Below are 20,839 nucleotides of genomic sequence, written 5' to 3'. Positions count from 1 at the left end.
CCAGAAATAAGCGCTCCGGGAAGTACATGGGGGATGACGGTATCCGCATGCGCAAAAGCGCTATTCTGGGAAGTAATATTATGAATTGGTAGGGATTCTGACGGGCGCATGGCCACCGTGCGGTATAAGAAACCCTCCCATTCCCTGTTGGACACGCCCCCGGAAGAAGCTGCGGGCGAGTCGGGGCGAGGGGGCACGGACGGCTCACTCCTTTGAACTTGCGGCAACCTTTAAGGTAATATACATGGCAGTCCTGGTAGCGGTTACATTATTATGGGTAATACGCTGTCGTATTTTACCCGGTGCACACTCCCCGTTCTCTTGAAATATTATGTAACGCTGAGTCTGTTCTGGTTACCAAGCTGTTCTGGAGGAAACGTGAAGAGGAACAAAGTCCCATGTGGCCATCATCTCCTCCATATCGGTGCTGCTTTTTTCATTTTTTTTTTTAACTTTGTTTTTGCATATATTTTTACTAATGTAGTGCGGTCTTCTCATGTATCCTGCACAGGTTAAAGAGACTGTTGTACAAGGAATTGAGAACACGGCAGGTAAAACACATTTATTATTTTATTCAGAATATTTAAATTTAGAGAGTATGAAAAAAATGTATAACTTTTTTTTTTTTAGAAGAATAAAGTGATCAGAGGGTGTCCTGCTGCTGGGACCCTCACCGATCAATCCAGCAAGAAGTGTTCAGTTACCATACAGTGCCACCTTCAGGGGAAACTGAGCATTGCACAGTTCTCACTAAAATCCTTGAGATGTTTGTATCAATCAGAGCACGCGCTCGCTCCAATGAGGCTCCCGATTTTTATTTTCCTATCATGAGCAATTTGACATGAAAATTTGATGTAGCAAACTTTGAACACACACAGACGATGTAAACTCTTTGAAGAATACCACAGGCAAGAGTGCTGACCGCTGGTCCTCCCTGCTGCGTATATGGATGGTCGGGTCACGCCTTTTAACTGCTTGACATTATTATTTTTTTTTTTTTTTATTTAATTTGTAATTTTTATTGAAATTTTTCCAATTTTTAAAGGAAAGAAAAAAAAATAGCCATTTTAAATTTTTCACTAATTTTTAGATTGTCTATAATAATACTTTAGCGTGTGCACAATAAGTGCGGAATTCATTTAAAATGAATGGGATGCTTCTTGTATGCCTTTTTGAAGCGTTTTGACCGGGACTGACGCTTCAAAAACGCTTACGTGGGCACACAGCCTAAAAGCTTACGAACAAACACACACATACTCAAACAAAAGGAAAGGGCGGGAAATGATGTGTAATGTTACAACCTAGTTCTATCCATCTCATAGAGGTCATATATTTAACATGGACCAAAAGGAATCCCGAGGAGACCAAACCAGGTTAAATCTCTCTAATCTTAGATGCGAGTATATAGATGTAGTTGAGAAGGTGGAGAGGTTTGCTTCCCATGGTAGGCAATCAGACAACGTACTGCTGTCAACATACGTAAAAGCAATCTAATGGATCTCTTGGATATGGATTTAGGGAAAATATTTAATAGAAAAAGCTGAGGACTTAATGGGAGATCCACTCCAAAAACTTGCTTAGTGAGGAGTTGGACTATCGCCCAGAACGGTTTAATCAGTGGACAGTCCTAAAAAATGTGAAGTATAGACCTGGACGCAATACCAGCAAAGGGAAGGAATAGATGGGTCCATTTTATGTAAAAGTTAAGATGTATGGTCCCAGAGATGAAGGACTTTGTACTGGTTTTCATTGTATGAAATGCAAGGTGCAGTCTTGGCTGCTCTGGTCCAAACATTTCTCCATTCTACCACGGTCAGTGTTTTCCCAGATATTCCTCCCATTTGAGCATATATGAGTGTCTAATTCGGGAATCTGCGTCTGGAGCCTGTAGAATATTGTAAATACTAGATATTAAGGTACTGTCACACTTAGCGATGTACCAGCGATCCCGACCAGCGATATGACGCGGTCAGGATCGCTGGTACATCGCTAAGTGGTCGCTAGTGAGCTGCCACACAGGCAGATCTCACCAGCGACATCGCTGGGGTCGGGGGTCACTACTTACCTGTCACACCAGGCGATCCTGCGTCCTCCCGCCCGCATCCTCGCGTCGCTCGTCTTCACAGCAGCAAGCGCCGCAGGAAGCTGACGACGAGAAGCGGTCCTGGACGTTCTCGCGCGATCAGCGATAACCAGCGGGGGAGCGGGTCGTAGGTAAGTATCAGACACAGCGATGTCGCTAGCAATATCGCTATAACGTCACCAGTTATAGCGATATTGCTAGCGATATCTCTTAGTGTGACATGCCTTTTAAACCTCTTGTTGAACTCGAAGGAGGTAGGAATGGAGGTCTGCAGACCCTGGAATAATGATGAGGCAAAGTGCCTAATTTTAACCTATTGAAATAACGTAAGAGTATGGAGGTAGAAATTTGTTTTCAGCTCATCATAGGAATGTAGAATTCACATTTTATAGCTAATTATGTCAGCAAAGTTAAACAAGCCAGATTGTAAATGAGTGGGTTGAAATTTCAGGGAAATTCAGATGGAAAAGGAAGGGAGTAAGGGCAGAATTAGTTGATGTCAGATTGAATTTCTTAGAGTAAACCCTCCATATATTTCTGGTATGCATCACTGGACCCAATAGGTCTATTGATGGGGGGGATTGTAGCCCCATTCCAGATCTGGGAATTGGGGTGAGCTAGGGCTAACCATAATTTTTCAATCTCCCTCCATTTGGTATAGGCAAGTTTACAAGACCACGATAGAATCGTGCGGAGGTGCGATGCTGAATAATAATGATCCAAGTTAGGTGTCGCTAGATCTCCCATCTTTTTATCAGCCAACATTACTGACTTTGGATTTCTATGATGTCTTCCCGCCCATATGAAATGTAAAGTGACTGCTTGAAAAGCACGTAAATCTCTGAGTGGGACTAATATAGGTAAAGTCTCAAAAAAATATATATGGGAGGATAGTACTTTTTATTGCTGAAATGCGTCCAAATATTGAGAGAGGGAGTGATTTCCATTTCGTCAGTAAGGATCACATTTCTGTATATAATGGAGGGAAATTGTTCTCGTATTGAGTTGAGTACGAAGTTGAGATTGATTCCTAGGTATTTGAGAGAGGTGGTGCGCCAGTGGTGTTTAAAGTTACTGCTGCGTGACCTTTTTAAAAACCTGAAGAAGTTAAAAAGGAGGATCAAAAAAGGCTTTATGCACAGCAAGTCATTTTTACATTGCTGTACATATGTTCTCTGTTTTTAGTGTACATACCCTAGGGGCGCATTGATAAGTCCGTGCACAACGGTCTGAGGTCAGACCACCATGCATGGACTGGCGATGGGTCTACCAGTTCGAGAGTGATGGTTTCATGTATTGCTACGAAGCTGTCCTGCTCAGGTTGGGAGACTCGCCGCCAGTCCACGCGTTTTAGTCCGATCTTGGATTGATTTGCACGGATGTATGAATGTGCTCCTAATAGTGATGACCAGTTAAAAGTTAGCGAGTCGGCTGCGAAGCCTTTTGTGCCATATAGTGTATTTCTTAGGTAATTATACAGTGAAACTGAAACGGTGGCTATATACCTGCATAAGTAGCCCCTTGACAATTTGGCATAGGACTGTCTCTATTAGGGCTCAGACATCTATTTTTCACGTTTGTGTTCTGTCGGTGTTATTCATGGATGGCACTCATACCTGTGATCATCTATAGGGGCTGTTCATATGTCCGCAACTTTGTGCGAAAAACACGCCCCCCAGAAAAAGTCGGAGGCTAGTCCGCTATTGATCAAGGAAGTTGAATCAAAATTGCCAATGCAAGTATAAGGGGTTTGTACAAACAATCAGACCGCACTCGGATGGCTGTCCAACTTTTAAGGACTGCAAGGTAGAAAATTTCTCATCTAAGAAAAACTGACAAAGCACGGACCACACTTGAATGACTGTGGGACCATTTTTCTCGTAAAGATTTCTGAATAAGGCCTTAGTCCTATGGACGTTAAAGGAGCCGTAGATCCAGTGTAACCTCCGGCTTTCAATGGTGGTTTTTGTAGTTAAACTATCTGACCTAGTAGTTATCCCTTGTCCAAAGGTTGGTGACATCTAGAAAGTGGAATACCGCATTAATGAATTTAAACACATCCCATATTCTTTAATATAAGGTTGATGGAACAGGTATTCTAAATACAGATATATAGATGGATCTTTTTTAATGGATCATTTTATATTTTTCTTTTGCAGGTGCTTTTGTGTCCATGATGAAAGGTGGAAATATAGGGAAACAGATTGTCCAAATATCCGGATGACTCTTCCAGCTTAATAAAAAATAATTTTTTGTTATCATATCACATTAATTTCAGTAAGTCTGTGTCTAGTTTACACTGGGCGCGGAGTAACATTATCAGGGAATATATGCTACAACTTATTGCACTTGTCAGAATGGATATTACTTTTATCAGAAGAATTAATGTCTTCTTTTACTAAAAGCACTGAAAATCATGCTTCGTGCTTCAAATATTATACAGTTTTCTTAAAGTCTCCACATTTAAAAAGTGCGATATCGTACATGCTCTCTACACAGGGCTGGCTTCAGGCTTTCGTGGGCCCCTTTACCACATGCCACAATTCATAAGGCACAGATATGGCAGAGAAATATAGGTATAGTACAATGCAAAAGATTTCACTTCTTACATTACAAGAGTGATATCTATTGTAAATTCTACAAAAGCTCAGAAATCGGCAAATCCTCACAGTGCTTGCAATGGGGGGGATTCAAAAGTCTGCAGACACACAGTGACTGCATACTTGACATTTTAGGCTGGACAGTATAGTCATTCATACAGTATAATGGCCCCATATAATGCTCCAAACAATATAATGGCCTCATATAATGCTCCATACAGTATAATGCTCCTTACAGGATAATGGGCCCCATTATATTGCTCTATTCATAAAAAAATTGCTTGCCTTTACCCGTTCCCCCACTGCTCCGGTCTCTGCGTCTTCTGACTCTGTGCACAGAGGGCGCGTTGTAGTGACGTCGTCATGCTCTCTGCACTGATGAGTAGTCAGAAACTCAGAAGACGCAGCGGAGAGGTGAGTATTTGAAACAGTTCAAGGTGCGGGCTGGCTCCCCGACTCACTGACCCCAATGCGTGACCATGTTCCCAATGGCAAGTGCCCCCCCCCCCCCATCTATCCAGGGCCCCGGCATGCTGGGTGGTGACACCGGCCCTGTAAATTAATGGCCATAATCACACAGGAAGATGAGATGTGAGGTGGTGATTGGTAGAATCCTTAAGGCGAAGTTCCCACAATGAGTTTTAGATGTTGCAAATTTTCTGCACCAATAAAATAGGTTACGTGTATTCTTATAACTTGCACAGCGTAAAAAACTCATTGTGGGAACACAGCCTTACTATTTTTTTTTTGTTCATGTGCATATCCATTTCTGATACTCTTTCTGGCATGTAAATCTAGTTGTTGGTCTAGGAGGCATAATTTTAAACTTTTCCTTGTGAGGGTCTATTTTAGAATCACATCCTTGACTGCGGCTGAGTCCACCTGTCCAGTAACCATCCGTCGGAAACTTATGGCACTCATTTTTAAGCCAGAAACCCCCCCAAAAAAAAAAAAAAAAAATGATTGCAAAAAGTATCGCAGGAGCAAATGAAAAATAAAGACAGATTAAGGGGAATAATGTGATTTTAACCATTTATTTATGGTTCTCTTAAAAAATAGTCTGTCATCATATACTGGTACAGGTGCTTCTCACAAAATTAGAATATCATCAAGAAGTTAATTTATTTCAATTCTTCAATACAAAAAGTGAAACTCGTATAGTCATTACAGACAGAGTGATCTATTTCAAGTGTTTATTTCCGTTAATGATTATGGCTTACAGGCAATGAAAACCCAAGAGTCATTATCTCAGGAAATTAGAATAATTATTAAACACCTTTAAAGGCTTCCTAAGCATTTAAAAAGGTCCCTTAGTCTGTTTCAGTAGGCTCCACAATCATGGGGAAGACTGCTGACTTGACAGATGTACAGAAAGCAGTCATTGATGCACTCCACAAGTAGGGTAAGCCACAAAAGGTCATTGCTAAAGAAGCTGGCTGTTCAGAGTTCTGTATCCAAGACTATTAATGGAAAGTAGGGGTGTTTCTCTGCTAAGGGCACAGGGCTATTTCACCCCATCAATGGGAGAATAGATGGAGCCATGTACCGTAAAATCCTGAGTGACAACCTCCTTCCTTCCGCCAGGAAACATACAGCCAAGGCAACAAAGGAGTGGCTCAAAAAGAAGCACATTAAGGTCATGGAGTGGCCTAGGCAGTCTCCAGACCTTAACCCCATAGAAAACTTATGGAGGGAGTTGAAGCTCCGAGTTGCCAAGTGACCGCCTCAAAATCTTAATGATTTAGAGATGATCTGCAAAGAGGAGTGGACCAAAATTCCTCCTGACATGTGCGCAAACCTCATCATCAACTACAAATAACGTCTGACTGCTGTGCTTGCCAACAAGGGTTTTGCCACCATTAGGTCTTGTTTGCCAGAGGGATCAAATACTTATTTCTCACTGCAAATTGCAAATACATTTATATAATTTATACAATGTGATTTTCTAGATTATATTTTGATAGTCTATCTCTCTATGATAAAATTAACCTACCCTTAAAATTATAGACTGTTCATGTCTGTCAGTGGGCAAACTTACAAAAGGGATCAAGGGATTATATACTTATTTCCCCCACTGTCTTGAGGGCATTTACTGAACATACATTTCAGATGGCCAACATCTCAGATTTTAAAATAATTTTTCAAGCTGGTGTAATAAAGTATTCTAATTTCCTGAGATAATGACTTTTGGGTTTTCATTGGCTGTAAGCCATAATTATCAACATTAACAGAAATAAACACATGAAATAGATCACTCTGTACTGATTTTATATAATATGAGTTTCACTTTTTGTATTGAAGAACTGAAATAAATTTACTTTTTGATGATATTCTACTTTTGTGAGAAGCACCTGTAGGTGTGTTGTGTGCAGGTTCTCACTAGTGACGTTCTCTCTGATTGCCTTTCATTTTCCTTTCCTTTGCATTCGGTCTAGACCACCATGATCTTTTTTTCCATCCATAACTCATCCCCACAAAATGTAAACACACAGACATCTTCACTTTACTGATTTTCCAGGACCCTCACACTCTTCCACCTCTACACAAACCACAACTTGTGGTACCTTTATAATAAATCCCCTGTACCTCCTTTGATAATGCTACCCCTTTTGCTCTTATAATAATGACTCCTGCACCTTCTTATAATAATAAAAATATCCCCAGTGCTTTCTTATATTAATAATTCTAATGACTCCTTGCTCCCCTAAAATTATTGCCAATCCATCAAGGCTGTAGTACTTAAGCCCCTGATGCCGACACCATAGCCACGCCTCCTGATTAAACCACAAGGGTGGTGAAACGCGCGTCGAGGCCCTTGGAAGCGCCATCTGTCTCTTGCTCCACGCTCACGTTGTACCATGTCTGAAGGTAATACATTCACACATGTAATGTGACATTTGCATCAGCACCCTGCCTTCTACTATGCGGATTAATATGTAGCCACATATACCCTCATTGAGATATGGGTGGCTTAACAGAAATGGATTTTGATTCATTAGATCAGTATTATTAAATCTGCATGGTCGTTGTGTGTTTCTATTTAGGAGCCCAGATGACTGCTTTCCTTCAATTTTTCTATGTCCGGTATATGTTTATAATTTACCAGTTCACATGCAGGTATAATTAAATGATTATATTAACTTACATGTACTCTATTATTCTGGATACCGTACTTTCACTGTGATTTTGTTACTTTGTATCTTTATCCCGGACATTTTCTCTTTCCCCCTTTTCCCCGCCTTTTGTGTGTGCATACCCAGACACTCTGTTTGTCACAATATTTATACGAATAAATTTTGCATTATTTTTGAAATTTTCATGAGCCTCTATCTTTTTTCAGGATCTTGCGATATATATGATTGTATTCTGAGCATTTAACTCTATGATCACACATTTATATTTTGCTGATGTTGAACATGCTCAGTTAATACCCCCATATAGTATGATGGTCCACCTCAGTCTCCCATATAGTATGATGGTCCTCCCCCAACAGTGCACTATATATTATAGTGTTCCACCCCACAGCCCCTTATATACTATGATGGTCCAACTCCCAGCACCCTATATAATGTGATGGTCCCCGACAAGCCCCCCAAAATAAAAAAAAAAACCTATACCTAATCCAGACACCTCATCTTCTGAAGCGTCTGACTCCTCTCCTATCCATTCTCGCAGTGGATGCTAGCGGTACGATGAAGTTACATAAGTGCACTGCCAATGTCCCCTGTTAGTGCTGGTCTCTGGCAAGTTGCAGGCAGAAGGGAAGCCCGTGGCCTGCTGGGGTAACTGACGGAGCCAGTGACTTTGCGCTCTGTCACAACAGTATGAACGTCTTGAGGATGCAGATTCTGATGATGATAATGTAGCAGACAAGGCGGCCCATGACCAGACAGGTCCTTCTGGCAATTGCCAGATGGCCAGTCCGGCCCTGCTGCTAAGGCATTCACCATCATGGGAGATCCTGGACTGAGCTGTAGTCTGTGGCCCTCACTGTACGCTGCTGCCTTGTGCTGATCTCAGACCATTGTGCTTTAGCCTTACTGTATATTACTGCTCTCTTCTGGTCGTTATGGTTTAGTATGACAAGTGTTATATACACCTGTTCTGCAGGGATTTGCGTGCGGAGGCTTTTGCTTATTTCTGGCTACATAGTCTGGCTCTATAATGTGTATTACTCTGTCGCCTCATTGGGGGACACAGAACCATGGGTGTTGTGCTGCTGTCCACTAGGAGGCGACACTATGCATAATCTGAAAAAGATTACCTTTGGCTCCTCCTCTGCAGTATACACCCCTGGACGGCGTCAGCCTTCTCCAGTTTTTGCTTAGTGTCGCAAGGAGGCACACCTTTTTTCTTTTTTTCCTTTCGTCGGAACAGATGAAGAAAAGTGGGTCTCCAGCGAGACTCCCGGCATGGCTCCTTCCTTGGCCCCCTTTTTAGGGGTGCCCAGTTGAAGTGGAGATGGCGGTTCCCCATGTCGCTCCTTCCCCAGTCCCTCGGGTACTGGTCCGAAGTTGAGACCCCCCCTCCTTCCCCAACCCCCTTCAGGGTCTGGGTTGAGGTTGAGGCAAGGATGAAGACCCCCTGACGGTGACAGACGCACCCTCCCTAATCCCCCGCAGGGGGCATTAGGTTGAGACGCCACAGGTAGGGTCGGAGTACAGACAGCCAGGGACCCCAGCCCAGCTGTGGGATCCTGCTGGGGCCGGTGGAGGGTGCAGGCAGACGTGGCACAGCAGAGACAGGGCTTTCTACTCCCCTGCCTCTGCAGCAGCAGTGGCTCCATGGTGCTCCAGTGACCCCCCACGCAGGTACCGCTAGCCCTGCTGCCCCCACCGCTAGCCAGTCGCCCATTCCGGCGGGGTCCGGTGCAAATCCGACCCCCTCCCGGACTACCGCGCCGCTCTGGAGCCCTCCTGGGCATCAGGCCTCTAATCTAGACCGCAGCTTCGGCCTAGCCGAAGCTGCCGCCTTTTCCCCGCCCCCCGGATGACTAAAATGACACGCTGGAGTGTCATAGAAGGGGCGGAGTGAGGCAGAAAGGGCGCGTTTTTAAAAGCCCAGCGCGCCCTTTTCAGCGCTCCGCCCCCTCCTCCCTCAGAGTCCCGGTGGCCATTTTTTTTGGATGGGATCCAGGAGAGGAGCATCACAGCGGTCTCCGGGGGGCACAGAACTAGGATCTGTCGGCGCTGGACCTAGGGGCACACAGGTGGGGTAAGCTCACAGCTGGGTTTTCATTACTCAGCTGTGAATCCGTACTTCCTAGAAGGCTCTCTGTGGGTTCCCTCTGCGTAGCCACCCCTGTACGATCCCTGATAGCCAGCCTCTGTGCACTATGCCGGGCTCAAGGAAGAGAACCAGGCAGGAATGTTTCTATGCATTCTGCACAGCCTGCAAAGCCACGCTCCCTAGTGGTAGCAAGTATCCGCACTGCCGGGACTGCATCCAGAACTCTGGGTCAGAACCCCAGGGAGTCCCTACTGACGCTTCAGTGTCACAGGCCACGCCGGAATGGGCAACTCAGATGTCACAGTCTATGACGCAGTCCATAGACAACCTAACTGCCGCATTGCTGCAGGCTCTGCAGAGTCAGGCCCCGGCTATGAACGGTACACAGCAAACGGACAGCTTGTCTCAGGAACATGCTGCTTCCGACTCTCACAGACGTAAGCGGACCCACAGGTCTCGATCACCTGAGTCGGCCTATAGCACAAGGTCGTCCCCCCCCAGGGAGAGACAGCGTCATTCCAGGTCTCCTAGGCAGTCCCCTGTCACAGACAGACAGTGCAATATACCACAGAGATCCCCCACCACAGAAGACCCCTGCCCCAGGTCGCCCTCCAGGGATCACCTTAGTGAGGCACAGGATTCGGAGGGCATCTGTGACTCCGACTCAGATAACGAAACGGAGAGGTCCGTGGTACCTTCTCCCCCTAGCAATACAGCGCTAGTTGAGGACATAATCTCTGCCATTCATCGGGTGCTGAAAATTCCAGAGTCGGCCCCGGAAGTCCCAGAACATAGGATTTGCTTCGAAAGTGTTCAGAAACCACCTAAGGTCTTCCCTAATCACCATGAGTTTGAGGAAATACTTACCAAACAGTTTGCGCAGCCTGAGAAAAAATTTGCTAATCGCAAATATTTGGAAGCGAAGTATCCCTTCCCACGGACAGACACCAAACAATGGACAGATCCACCTGAAGTGGACCCCCCGGTTTCTAGGCTAGCAGCGCAGACCTTACTCTCTCTGCCAGATAGCTCAACCCTCAGGGACGCAGCAGACCGGCAAGTAGAACGCATGGCTCGTTCTATTTTCGAAGCGGCAGGCGCCTCTCTGGGCCCTGCGTTTGCTTCAGTTTGGGCGGCCAAGGCCATCCTGGCTTGGGCCAAAAACCTACAGGAGGGTCTTCAAGCTTCAAATCCCGAGCTTTCGGACCAAGCGGTCCAGATAGCAGTGGTAGCGGACTACATGCTTCATGCAGCCCTGGATTCCGCAAGAGGTGTAGCGGGAATAGCATCAAACGCCATCACGATCCGACGCATCCTCTGGCTGCGAGAATGGAAAGCGGATGCGGCCTCAAAGAAGTCCCTCACGCGACTTCCGTATCTTACTGGAAGACTTTTCGGCGAAAAGCTGGACACAATGATAGCCAATGCCACTGGGGGTAAGAGTACCTCTCTCCCTCAACTAAAACCGAAACGCACGTTTAAACGAAGAAACCAGACGCGATTCCGATCCTTTCGGAATTCCTCGGGCTGGTCCGTCTCGCGCCCAGCGCAAAACCGTAACCGCTCTCCACGCAGGGACAACCCAAGGGCGCAGCAGCGACCGGACAGGTCTTGGCAGTCGAAAGCAGGCCAAGCGAAACCCAAGGGAGGAAAACCCCAGAACTTCGCTTCATCATGACTCACGAACTCCGGAAGACACCCCACCAGTAGGCGGCCGGCTTTTACTCTTCCAGCAAGTCTGGCTGCCTATTACAGAAGACAGGTGGGTCAGGGAAATAGTGTCTTCCGGATACAAGATAGAGTTCACTTCCGCTCCACCGAACCGGTTCTTCCTTTCTATTCATCCAACACCACCAGACAAGGCTCGTGTTTTCCACCAAGCGGTCTCCTCTCTCCTTCAAGCAGGAGTTGTGGTGCCGGTTCACGCGAACGAGAGATTCCTACTCAAATCTGTTCGCAGACCCCAAGAAAGGAGGCATACTGGACCTAAAACAGCTCAACAATTACGTACGGGTACGTCACTTCCGCATGGAGTCCCTCCGGTCCATCATTGCATCCATGGAGCAGGGAGAATACCTTGCCTCCATAGACATACAGGATGCGTATCTGCACATACCAATTGCCCCCGCCCACCAAAGGTTTCTCAGGTTCGCGGTCAACCAAAACCACTACCAGTTTGTCGCCCTTCCGTTCGGACTCGCCACGGCTCCAAGAACGTTCACCAAATTCATGGCGGCCACCATGGACGTTCTGCACTCAAGAGGAATTCTAGTCATCCCGTACCTGGACGACCTCCTCATCAAGTCTCCCACTTTCAAAGACTGCGAGGTCAGTGTCTCAATCACGATAGACACACTGAGTCGCCTGGGATGGCTAGTCAACCTACAGAAATCGTCGACTATCCCAAGTCAGACTCTAACATTCCTGGGAATGTTATTCTACACCTCCAGGGGCCTGGTGCTCCTTCCCAAGGACAAGACACTGGTCATCCGTTTGGGAGTTTGTACACTCCTTCGCAGTCCTCCTCGATCTCTCCGGTTTGCCATGAGAGTCCTCGGCCGCATGGCAGCAGCAATAGAGGCAGTGCCATTTTCCCAGTTTCACCTCAGGGTCCTTCAACTAGCCATACTCAGCTCTTGGGACAGGAATCCCTTCTCCCTCCCCTCGACAGGGAGTTCAGGTTGACGTCGTCAACCAGGAGGTCCCTGCATTGGTGGCTCAAACCAACCTCGCTTACACGAGGGAAGCCCTTTCTCTCAGGACAATGGAAGATCCTGACTACCGATGCAAGCCTGACAGGCTGGGGGGCGGTGCACCTACATCACAGGGCAAGTGGTCACCGAGGGAAGTGACATTGCCCATCAATATTCTGGAAATCAGGGCCATCCTCTTGGCACTGAGAGCCTTTCATCACTTGCTTGCAGCCTCGCACATATGGATACAATCGGACAATGCCACGGCTGTGGCATACGTGAACCACCAAGGCGGGACCCGCTGCGCCCAGGCGATGAGAGAAGTGGCGCATATCCTCCGCTGGGCGGAAGACACGAGGTCGGTACTTTCTGCGGTCCACATTCTGGGTGTAGAAAACTGGGAAGCCGACTTCCTCAGCAGGCAAGGAATGGACTCGGGGGAGTGGTCTCTCCATCCCGAGATTTTTTACCAGATCTGTCAACGCTGGGGAACCCCGGAGGTGGACCTAATGGCATCCCATCTCAATACCAAGGTCCCCAATTTCATGGCCAGGACACACGACCCGCGGTCGCTCGGAGCGGATGCCCTGGTCCAGGACTGGTCCCAGTTCCGACTCCTGTACATTTTTCCACCCCTCCCCCTAATCTCCAGGGTCGTGAGGAAGATCAAGCAAGAGGGAGTTCCAACCATCCTCATCGTGCCAGACTGGCCCAGACGTACATGGTACGCCGACATCGTTCAACTTACAGCAGACGTCCCCTGGCGTTTACCCGACCGTCACGACCTTCTGTCTCAAGGTCCGTTCTTCCATCAGAATTCAGGGGCTCTCAATTTGACGGCATGGCCCTTGAAACCTGGATTCTAACCCAGGCAGGTTTTTCACCAGCAGTCATTGCGACTATGATCAGGGCAAGGAAGCCTGCCTCCGCCAAGATCTATTATCGTACCTGGAGAGCTTTCTTTTCTTGGTGCGAATCTCATGGACAAGTCCCACTCCCTTATTCCCTCCCGAAGGTACTAGGTTTTCTTCAATCAGGTCTAGACGCCAAGCTATCCTTAGGCTCGCTTAAGAGTCAGGTGTCGGCGCTTTCAGTCCTTTTTCAAAAGCGCATTGCTACTAAACCGCAAGTAAGGACTTTCATCCAGGGAGTTTCCCGATTGGTTCCTCCCTACAAACGTCCGCTGGATACATGGGACCTCAATCTGGTCCTGACAGCATTGCAAGCTCCACCCTTCGAACCTCTTAGAGGAGTTCCACTCTCCATTCTGTCTCAGAAAGTGGTTTTTCTAGTGGCGATCACCTCGTTACGCAGAGTGTCGGAATTGTCAGCACTTTCCTGCAGACGGCCTTTCCTAGCCTTTCACCAGGACAAGGTGGTTCTCCGCACGGTACCATCCTTCCTTCCGAAGGTTGTGTCCAACTTTCACCTCAATGAGGAGATTTCACTGCCATCCCTTTTGCCCGGTTCCGGTTCATAGATTGGAGAAGGCTCTGCATACGCTTGACCTCGTCAGAGCATTGCGGATTTACGTGTCCAGGACTGCACCTTTCCGGAAGTCTGATTGCCTCTTCATTCTTCCAGAAGGTAGTCGCAAGGGACTGCCGGCTTCCAAGAAAACCCTTGCCAGGTGGATCAAGTCCACCATACATGAGGCCTACCGACTTAACAGTTCCCCTCTTCCGGCCGGTATTACGGCACACTCTACACGGGCAGTAGGGGCCTCCTGGGCCATTCGGCACAACAAGTGTGTAAGGCGGCCACTTGGACTAGCCTACACACGTTTACGAAAGACTACAGTGTTCATACCCAGTCCTCAGCGGATGCGAGCCTGGGTAGACTGGTTCTGCAGGCGGCAGTGCCCCAAATTTAGGGACCTGCTAGCACAATATTCGTCCATTGCTTCCCACCCAGGGACTGCTTTGGGACGTCCCATGGTTCTGTGTCCCCCAATGAGGCGACAGAGTAAAGGAGATTTTTGTGTACTCACCGTAAAATCTCTTTCTCTTAGCCTCTAATTGGGGGACACAGCTCCCACCCTGTTGCCCTTATGGGCCGTTGTTTACGGTTGAGTTCTCATATTGTTCTTTGAGCTCGTACATAGTAGCCTTCTTGCAGGCATGGTTATGTTATTTGGTTATGTTCCTCCTAATGCTTTTGCACAAAACTGGAGAAGGCTGACGCCGTCCAGGGGTGTATACTGCAGAGGAGGAGCCAAAGTTAATCTTTTTCAGATTATGCATAGTGTCGCCTCCAAGTGGACAGCAGCATAACACCCATGGTTCTGTGTCCCCCAATTAGAGGCTAAGAGAAAGATTTTACGGTGAGTACACAAAAATCTCCTTTTTATACCCTCTGTTGTGTTTTTATCAACATGGCAAACATTTTCTCCACTAAATTTCTTCTTTGTACATGTTAGAATGTTTTGCTGCTTTTGTAGTCATTTGCAAATTATTTTAACAATAATTGATCTGACTCTAGACATACGAGTTGCTGGTTGAGAGCAGGAAAAGGAAAATAAAGTTTAAAACATCTCTCCTGAAATCTCCTTGTCCTTTGGCATATCTATCTTCAGATTCATCTTCTGCCAAGGAAAGTCTTTCAGATGATTCTGATTCAAATAAATATTTTCTCCTGAGCAAAGATAAGCTGCTAGATTTCATTAAGGCAGTTAAAGGGAATGTGTCATCAGAAATTTACCTGTTTCCCCATTTTAGCTGCCACCACAGCCATCAGGGGCTTATCTACAGCATTCTGTAATGATAATGTAGCAGACAGGCGGCCTATGACCAGACAGATTGTGCGCATGCCCGGAGGAAGGAAGTCAGCCGGGAATTTAACCCTGAAATCCTTTCTGGCGGACGGAAAAATCTCTCTCTCTCTCACTGCGGTTCCTTTAAAATTCTTCATTCAACGTATCCGTCAAAAAAAACGGTCCGGTGGTATCCGTTCACATCAGTTACCAACGGATCCGCTTTCCGCCATTTGGGCGGATTTTAACTGACACAAAAAAACTGAAGTGTGAAACAGGCCTAAGTATAATCTAACTTTTTCTTCTCTTTCAGGTTACATCGGGGGCTTATCTACAGCATTACAGAATGCTGTCGATAAGCCCCTGATGGCGGTGCCTGCAGCTGATAGGCGAAAAATGGGGTGACAGATCCCCTTTAATGAGAACTTGTCAGTAAGTCAAAAGTGGCCAGTGTTTACTATTATTTTATTCCTGCTCTTCCCCTTAGCATTCTAGACTTTTTTTTTAATTGTTAAAAATCCACCATACAGAGACAACACTGCTTCATGACGTTGCCCACATGGTCAATGGGCCAATCTATGGCTATCACTGCACCCAAGAAGAAGGCCGAAATCATCACATCATAGCCTATGAGAGTGGTGGCGTGAAGAGGCCTTCACAGAGGGAAAACCCATGGGTTATGTTGTAAGGTGGCATAATGTATGGTAGCCGGACCCTTCTAGTCTTAATTCTAGGTACACTAGCTGATCGGCATTACACTGATTTGGTTGTGGATCCAGTGGTAAGGCCATTTCTCCACAGTGTCCGAGCAGCCATTTTTCAACAAGACAACACCAGGCCGCGTATATTTCACTTGCTCCTGTGAGCAGCCTGCGTGGCCTAAATGTTCTAACATGGCCTGCAGTGTCTCCGGACTCTTCTTCTGTCGAGCACATCTGGAACTTAATTGGTCAGCAGTTGAACAGGTATCTGCCAGCAGTGGATGTTGATGATTTGCCCAAATGCATTTAGTGTGGTGGAAGCTTCCTCGGACACCCATTATTTTCCTCATTGACAGCAGCCAAGGTGTGTAAGAGCTGGGATGTCTGCGCTTGGCGCTCATACGCAGAGGCGTATCCAGGGGGGGGCAGCCGAGGCAGTTGCCCCGGGCGCAGGCAGCAGGGGGGCGCAGTCGGCCACCTAATGCAGCGATCCGCAGTGTCTCCCCCGGCGGCTGCGTTCTGCCGCCCCCCCCCCCCCGGCCTGTGTGTCGGCTGTTCCCTGTGACGGCTGTCAAGCTGACAGCCGAGGCAGAGAAGGAGGCCGCGCTGGCTCCCAGGCAGCAATTGTACTGGCGTCTATACAGACGCCCAGAGGCGTATCCAGGGGGGGGCAGTTGCCCCGGGCGCAGGCAGCAGGGGGGGTGCAGTCGGCCGCCTAATGCAGCGGTCCGCAGTGTCTCCCCCGGCGGCTGCGTTCTGCCACCCCCCCGGCCTGTGTGTCGGCTGTTCTCTGTGACTGCTGTCAAGCTGACAGCCGGCGCAGAGAAGGATGCCGCCGGGGGGGCAGCCGTGGCAGTTGCCCCGGGCGCAGGCAGCAGGGGGGTGCAGTCGGCCGCCTAATGCAGCGGTCCGCAGTGTCTCCCCCGGCGGCTGCGCTCTGCCGCCCCCCCCGGCCTGTGTGTCGGCTGTTCCCTGTGACAGCTGTCAAGCTGACAGCCAGCGCAGAGGAGGCCGTGCCGGCTCCCAGGCAGCAATTGTACAATTGAAGCTCTGACCGCCGGGTCAGAGCAACATCAGCAGCGTGATCAGGTCATGTGATCACGCTGCTGACGTCACTCCCCGGCACCCAGAGCAAATGCTGGTGGTAAGTGTGCTCCTCTGTGGAGCTGAAGAACCACCGAAGATGGGAGATGGGGGGTGTTAATGAGTGGAGATGGGGTTAATGTGGGGATGGGGGTTAATGAGTGTGGGGGGGGATTAATGAGTGGGGATGGGGGTTAATGTGTGGGGGGTTAATGTGTGGGGATGGGGGTTAATGAGTGGAGATGGGGGCTAATGTGTGGGGTTAATGTGGGGATGGGGTTAATAAGTGGGGGGTTAATGAGTGGAGATGGGGTTAATGAGTGGGGGGGTTAATGAGTGAAGATGGGGTTAATGAGTGGAGATGGGGTTAATGAGTGAAGATGGGGTTAATGAGTGGGGATGGGGGTTAATGTGTGGGGGGATTTGGAGTGGGGGTACATAATGTGTGGGGAGATTTGGAGTGGGGGTACATAATGTGTGGGGGGATTTGGAAGTAGGGACGAGGGGTTATTGAGTGGGGATGGGGATACTTAATGTGTGGGGGGATTTGGAGTGGGGATGGGGGGTACTTAATGTGTGTGGGGGATTGGAGTTGGGGGATTTGGAGTGGGGATGGTATTTAATGTGTGTGGGGAGATTTGAGAACACAAAATGAAGAGTATGTATGAGGGCATGTATGAGGAAACAGTATGGGGGATGGGTGCAGACAGTAAGGGGTGCGAACGGGTGAATGTATGTGGACACAGTATGGGGAGTCAGGGTTATGTGTGAGCAGACAGTATAGCGAGTGAGGGAGTAAATATATGAGGAGAAAGTATGGTGAACAGAGGGGATGTTAGAGGAGACAGTATGATGAGGGAGGGGAATAGTGTGAGGTGACAGTATATTGCAGATATTTTTATTTAGGAGCATTATAATGACACTTCTATCTTTAAGGGCATCGTGTGGAGATTTGCTGCAGAAGACCGGAGAAGATGGAAGTCTGCAGAGACGGCTGTGGATGACAAAACTCATCATGGGGTCTGGACAAGAAGAAGAAAAGGAGAACGACTGCAGAGACGACGTCATATATAAGGTACCTGGATGTAAATATTATTTGTGATACTGACTTATTCTTATGTTTTTATTTGTTAGGAACATTAAAGGGGTTGTCCAGGTTTGTGCTGAGTCTGCAGTCATTCTATGTGACTGCAGACTTCTGAATTCTCACAGTGCTCACTGAATGCTGTTAGAATTCTATCATGCCGGTAATTTACATACATGCGGTCACATGCTGACTAGACATGTGTGGCCTCACTCAATGAAAATGAACAGAGCGAGGCCGGGCACGTCTCGTCGGAATGTGGCCAGAAGTATATAAATCACATACTTGTGCTGACATTGTACATCAACAAGGGAGAATCCTAAAACTGTGCAGGTGCATTTGTTGTGAGAATTCAGAAGCTGCAATGTCAGGATTCAGCTCTGCAGGTTCCAGGTACATGGCTAAGTGTGCAAGTCGCATATGTACTTGGGGGGGGGGGGGGGCGCCAAACCAAATTCTTGCCCCGTGTGCCAGAATGCCTAGATACGCCTCTGCTCATACGTAATACTAAATTAATCAAGATGTTTTGAAATTTTGCTTTTATCCATCCTGTAATCATAATTCCATGACTTTTCCTTATTGGTGTAGCAATTTCAATGTTGGAGAGTATAATATTTTTTCCTAATTGTTTCACATAAGATTTTAGATAAATATCTTTGGAAAAGGAGTAAATATGAGAAGTTAAAGTGGATTTGTCACCAAATTTAAATCTGAATTCATTATCTTAGACTTTGAAAATCTCTTTAAGAAAGGCTGTATGATGTTATATAAAAGTTTTCCTGCCTATTTTGAAAATGACTTTTTATGATTTTAGGTCTCGCTGGACTCCTAAAATAATCTTTTTAACTTGGAGAACTAGACTGCAATTTTGATATTGATTTTCATGGTAAGTACACCAGTATCATCAGATTTAGGAGACATAATAGGTTTTGCAGTGAGTAATGTGAAAACTGCTAACTAATCCACTTTGAAGGTGTTTTCCCATCTTAGACATTTGTGTCCATAGAATATGCCATATATGTCTGACAAATGCCGTTCTCACATTTGTGCTCCACACCTTTCTTCAGAATGGCTGTTCCCTATCCTGCTTTTATGTCTATTTCCGTAACTCTCATTGAAATCAATGAAGAGGACCTTGAATATGCACGGCCATCTCTGTATTCATCAGAAATGGGAGTGCATGTATCAGACAGTGAGTGATGACATATCCTATGGATAGACAATGACTATTTATGGTGGAAATACCCTTTTACTATACTGTTAGATCTTTCAGGCGGCCCCATTATCCTGGGCACATGCCACTCATTGGCTTTCAGGCTTGTGGTCACGTTGTCAGTTCAGCTTACTACAATTATAACTTTACATTGTGGCGTCCCGTTCCCACCATGTTTATTCTGCCGCTATACCTCCTTGTTCTGTAATTCCAAAGACATCTCCTTTTCCATCTCTATCCCCCGAAAACATCTCTTGCTGCACTAATATATCCTATTTCCATAACATCCCCTTGCACCAGGACCACCTTTCCATGTGTGGTGGGCTGGAGGCTACTGAGATGGTGCACGGTGTGGATCTCCTGTGGGGTTAGCACAGGGACTATGGAATATGGTGTCCTCTACATGATCTGTGATCTGCAGGGACTTTAGTGGAGGAGACTGCACTTTGGGTAAAGAGCAGTCGCTGATGATGTTCGCTCAATCCCATGTACTGCATGTGACTGATGATCTGGTGCACATTGGGGCAGTGACATCAGTCTGGGAAAGGCATATGACAGACGGCCATAACATCACTGTCATGGTGGAAAAGAATCGGCAGCGAGATTACGTGACCCAACTCCCCGCAAAAACAAGGGATTCACTCTTAATTCTTTCCCATTTGTAACATTCACTAGAACAGACTAAAAATCTAATAATAATCTCAGCAAAATGAACAGAATTTAAAGAAGACACAGACACAATGAATAGAGTTTATTCATTTTTATTCTAAATTTAGTTTAATTTAATCATCCAGCGCCATTTATAGGATTTACTGCATAAAAAGGTTGTGACCCAGAGGAAGGCGAAACAACCCCATGTATGGGGAAAAATTCCTTCCTGACCCCAAGTACTGGCGATCGGCTAATCCCTGGGTCACTGCAGTGTCGGCTCTGGATGGACCTGTCACACTTTATAGGGGATATTTTATACATATCTAATCCACATTTCTATCATATCTGAACATCTAGACTATTTAAGATTTTTTTTAATTAAATTTTAAAATATACTTATCCTTACTTATCTATAATTTTTTTCATATTTTTTACTGAATATTAAATATATTTATCTTTTCTTACCTCTACTTATCAATACGTACCTACATTTACCTATACTTAAAGGAAATCTGTCACCCCCTGGATGATTTTGATCTATTATTATGGGTATACAGGTAATAGAATGGTTAACCAGTCTTACCTGTATGACTCATAGCTGCGGTGTAGATATGGAGAAATTAATTTATAATCTTTTATATGAATGATTTCTTCCAGACTCTGTGGCGTGCGGTGCCTGGAAGAAATCCCTGCCTCCTGATTTCATTATAATGGTACCCCCTCCCATCAGCGTCACACTGACCTGTTCGC

At 46.5% G+C, this 20,839-nt stretch overlaps 1 protein-coding gene across 5 annotated transcripts in view; it reads left to right on the top strand.

Annotated features, from left to right (window-relative positions):
- Nucleotides 1-20,839, top strand: part of LOC141091889 (prostaglandin reductase 2-like) — a 137,582-nt gene that overhangs the window by 60,289 nt on the left and 56,454 nt on the right. For 4 of the 5 annotated variants that reach the window (XM_073577648.1, XM_073577647.1, XM_073577649.1 and 1 more), the window contains 2 exons: nt 512-551; nt 4,243-4,500. In XM_073577648.1, the coding sequence (XP_073433749.1) occupies nt 512-551; nt 4,243-4,307 (105 nt within the window). In that variant the 3' untranslated portion in view covers nt 4,308-4,500. Of the gene's footprint in view, nt 1-511; nt 552-4,242; nt 4,501-19,039; nt 19,112-20,839 lie in introns of those variants that run through there. The other variant, XR_012232610.1, reaches the window with a different exon arrangement.

This window comes from Dendrobates tinctorius, unplaced genomic scaffold, assembly GCF_039654945.1.
Source record: "Dendrobates tinctorius isolate UK_male_01 unplaced genomic scaffold, ASM3965494v1 ptg000057l, whole genome shotgun sequence".
NCBI classification, from domain to species: Eukaryota; Metazoa; Chordata; class Amphibia; order Anura; family Dendrobatidae; genus Dendrobates; species Dendrobates tinctorius.
Note: the sequence above shows the minus strand (reverse complement) of the source record. Positions and strands in the feature narration are given on the sequence as shown.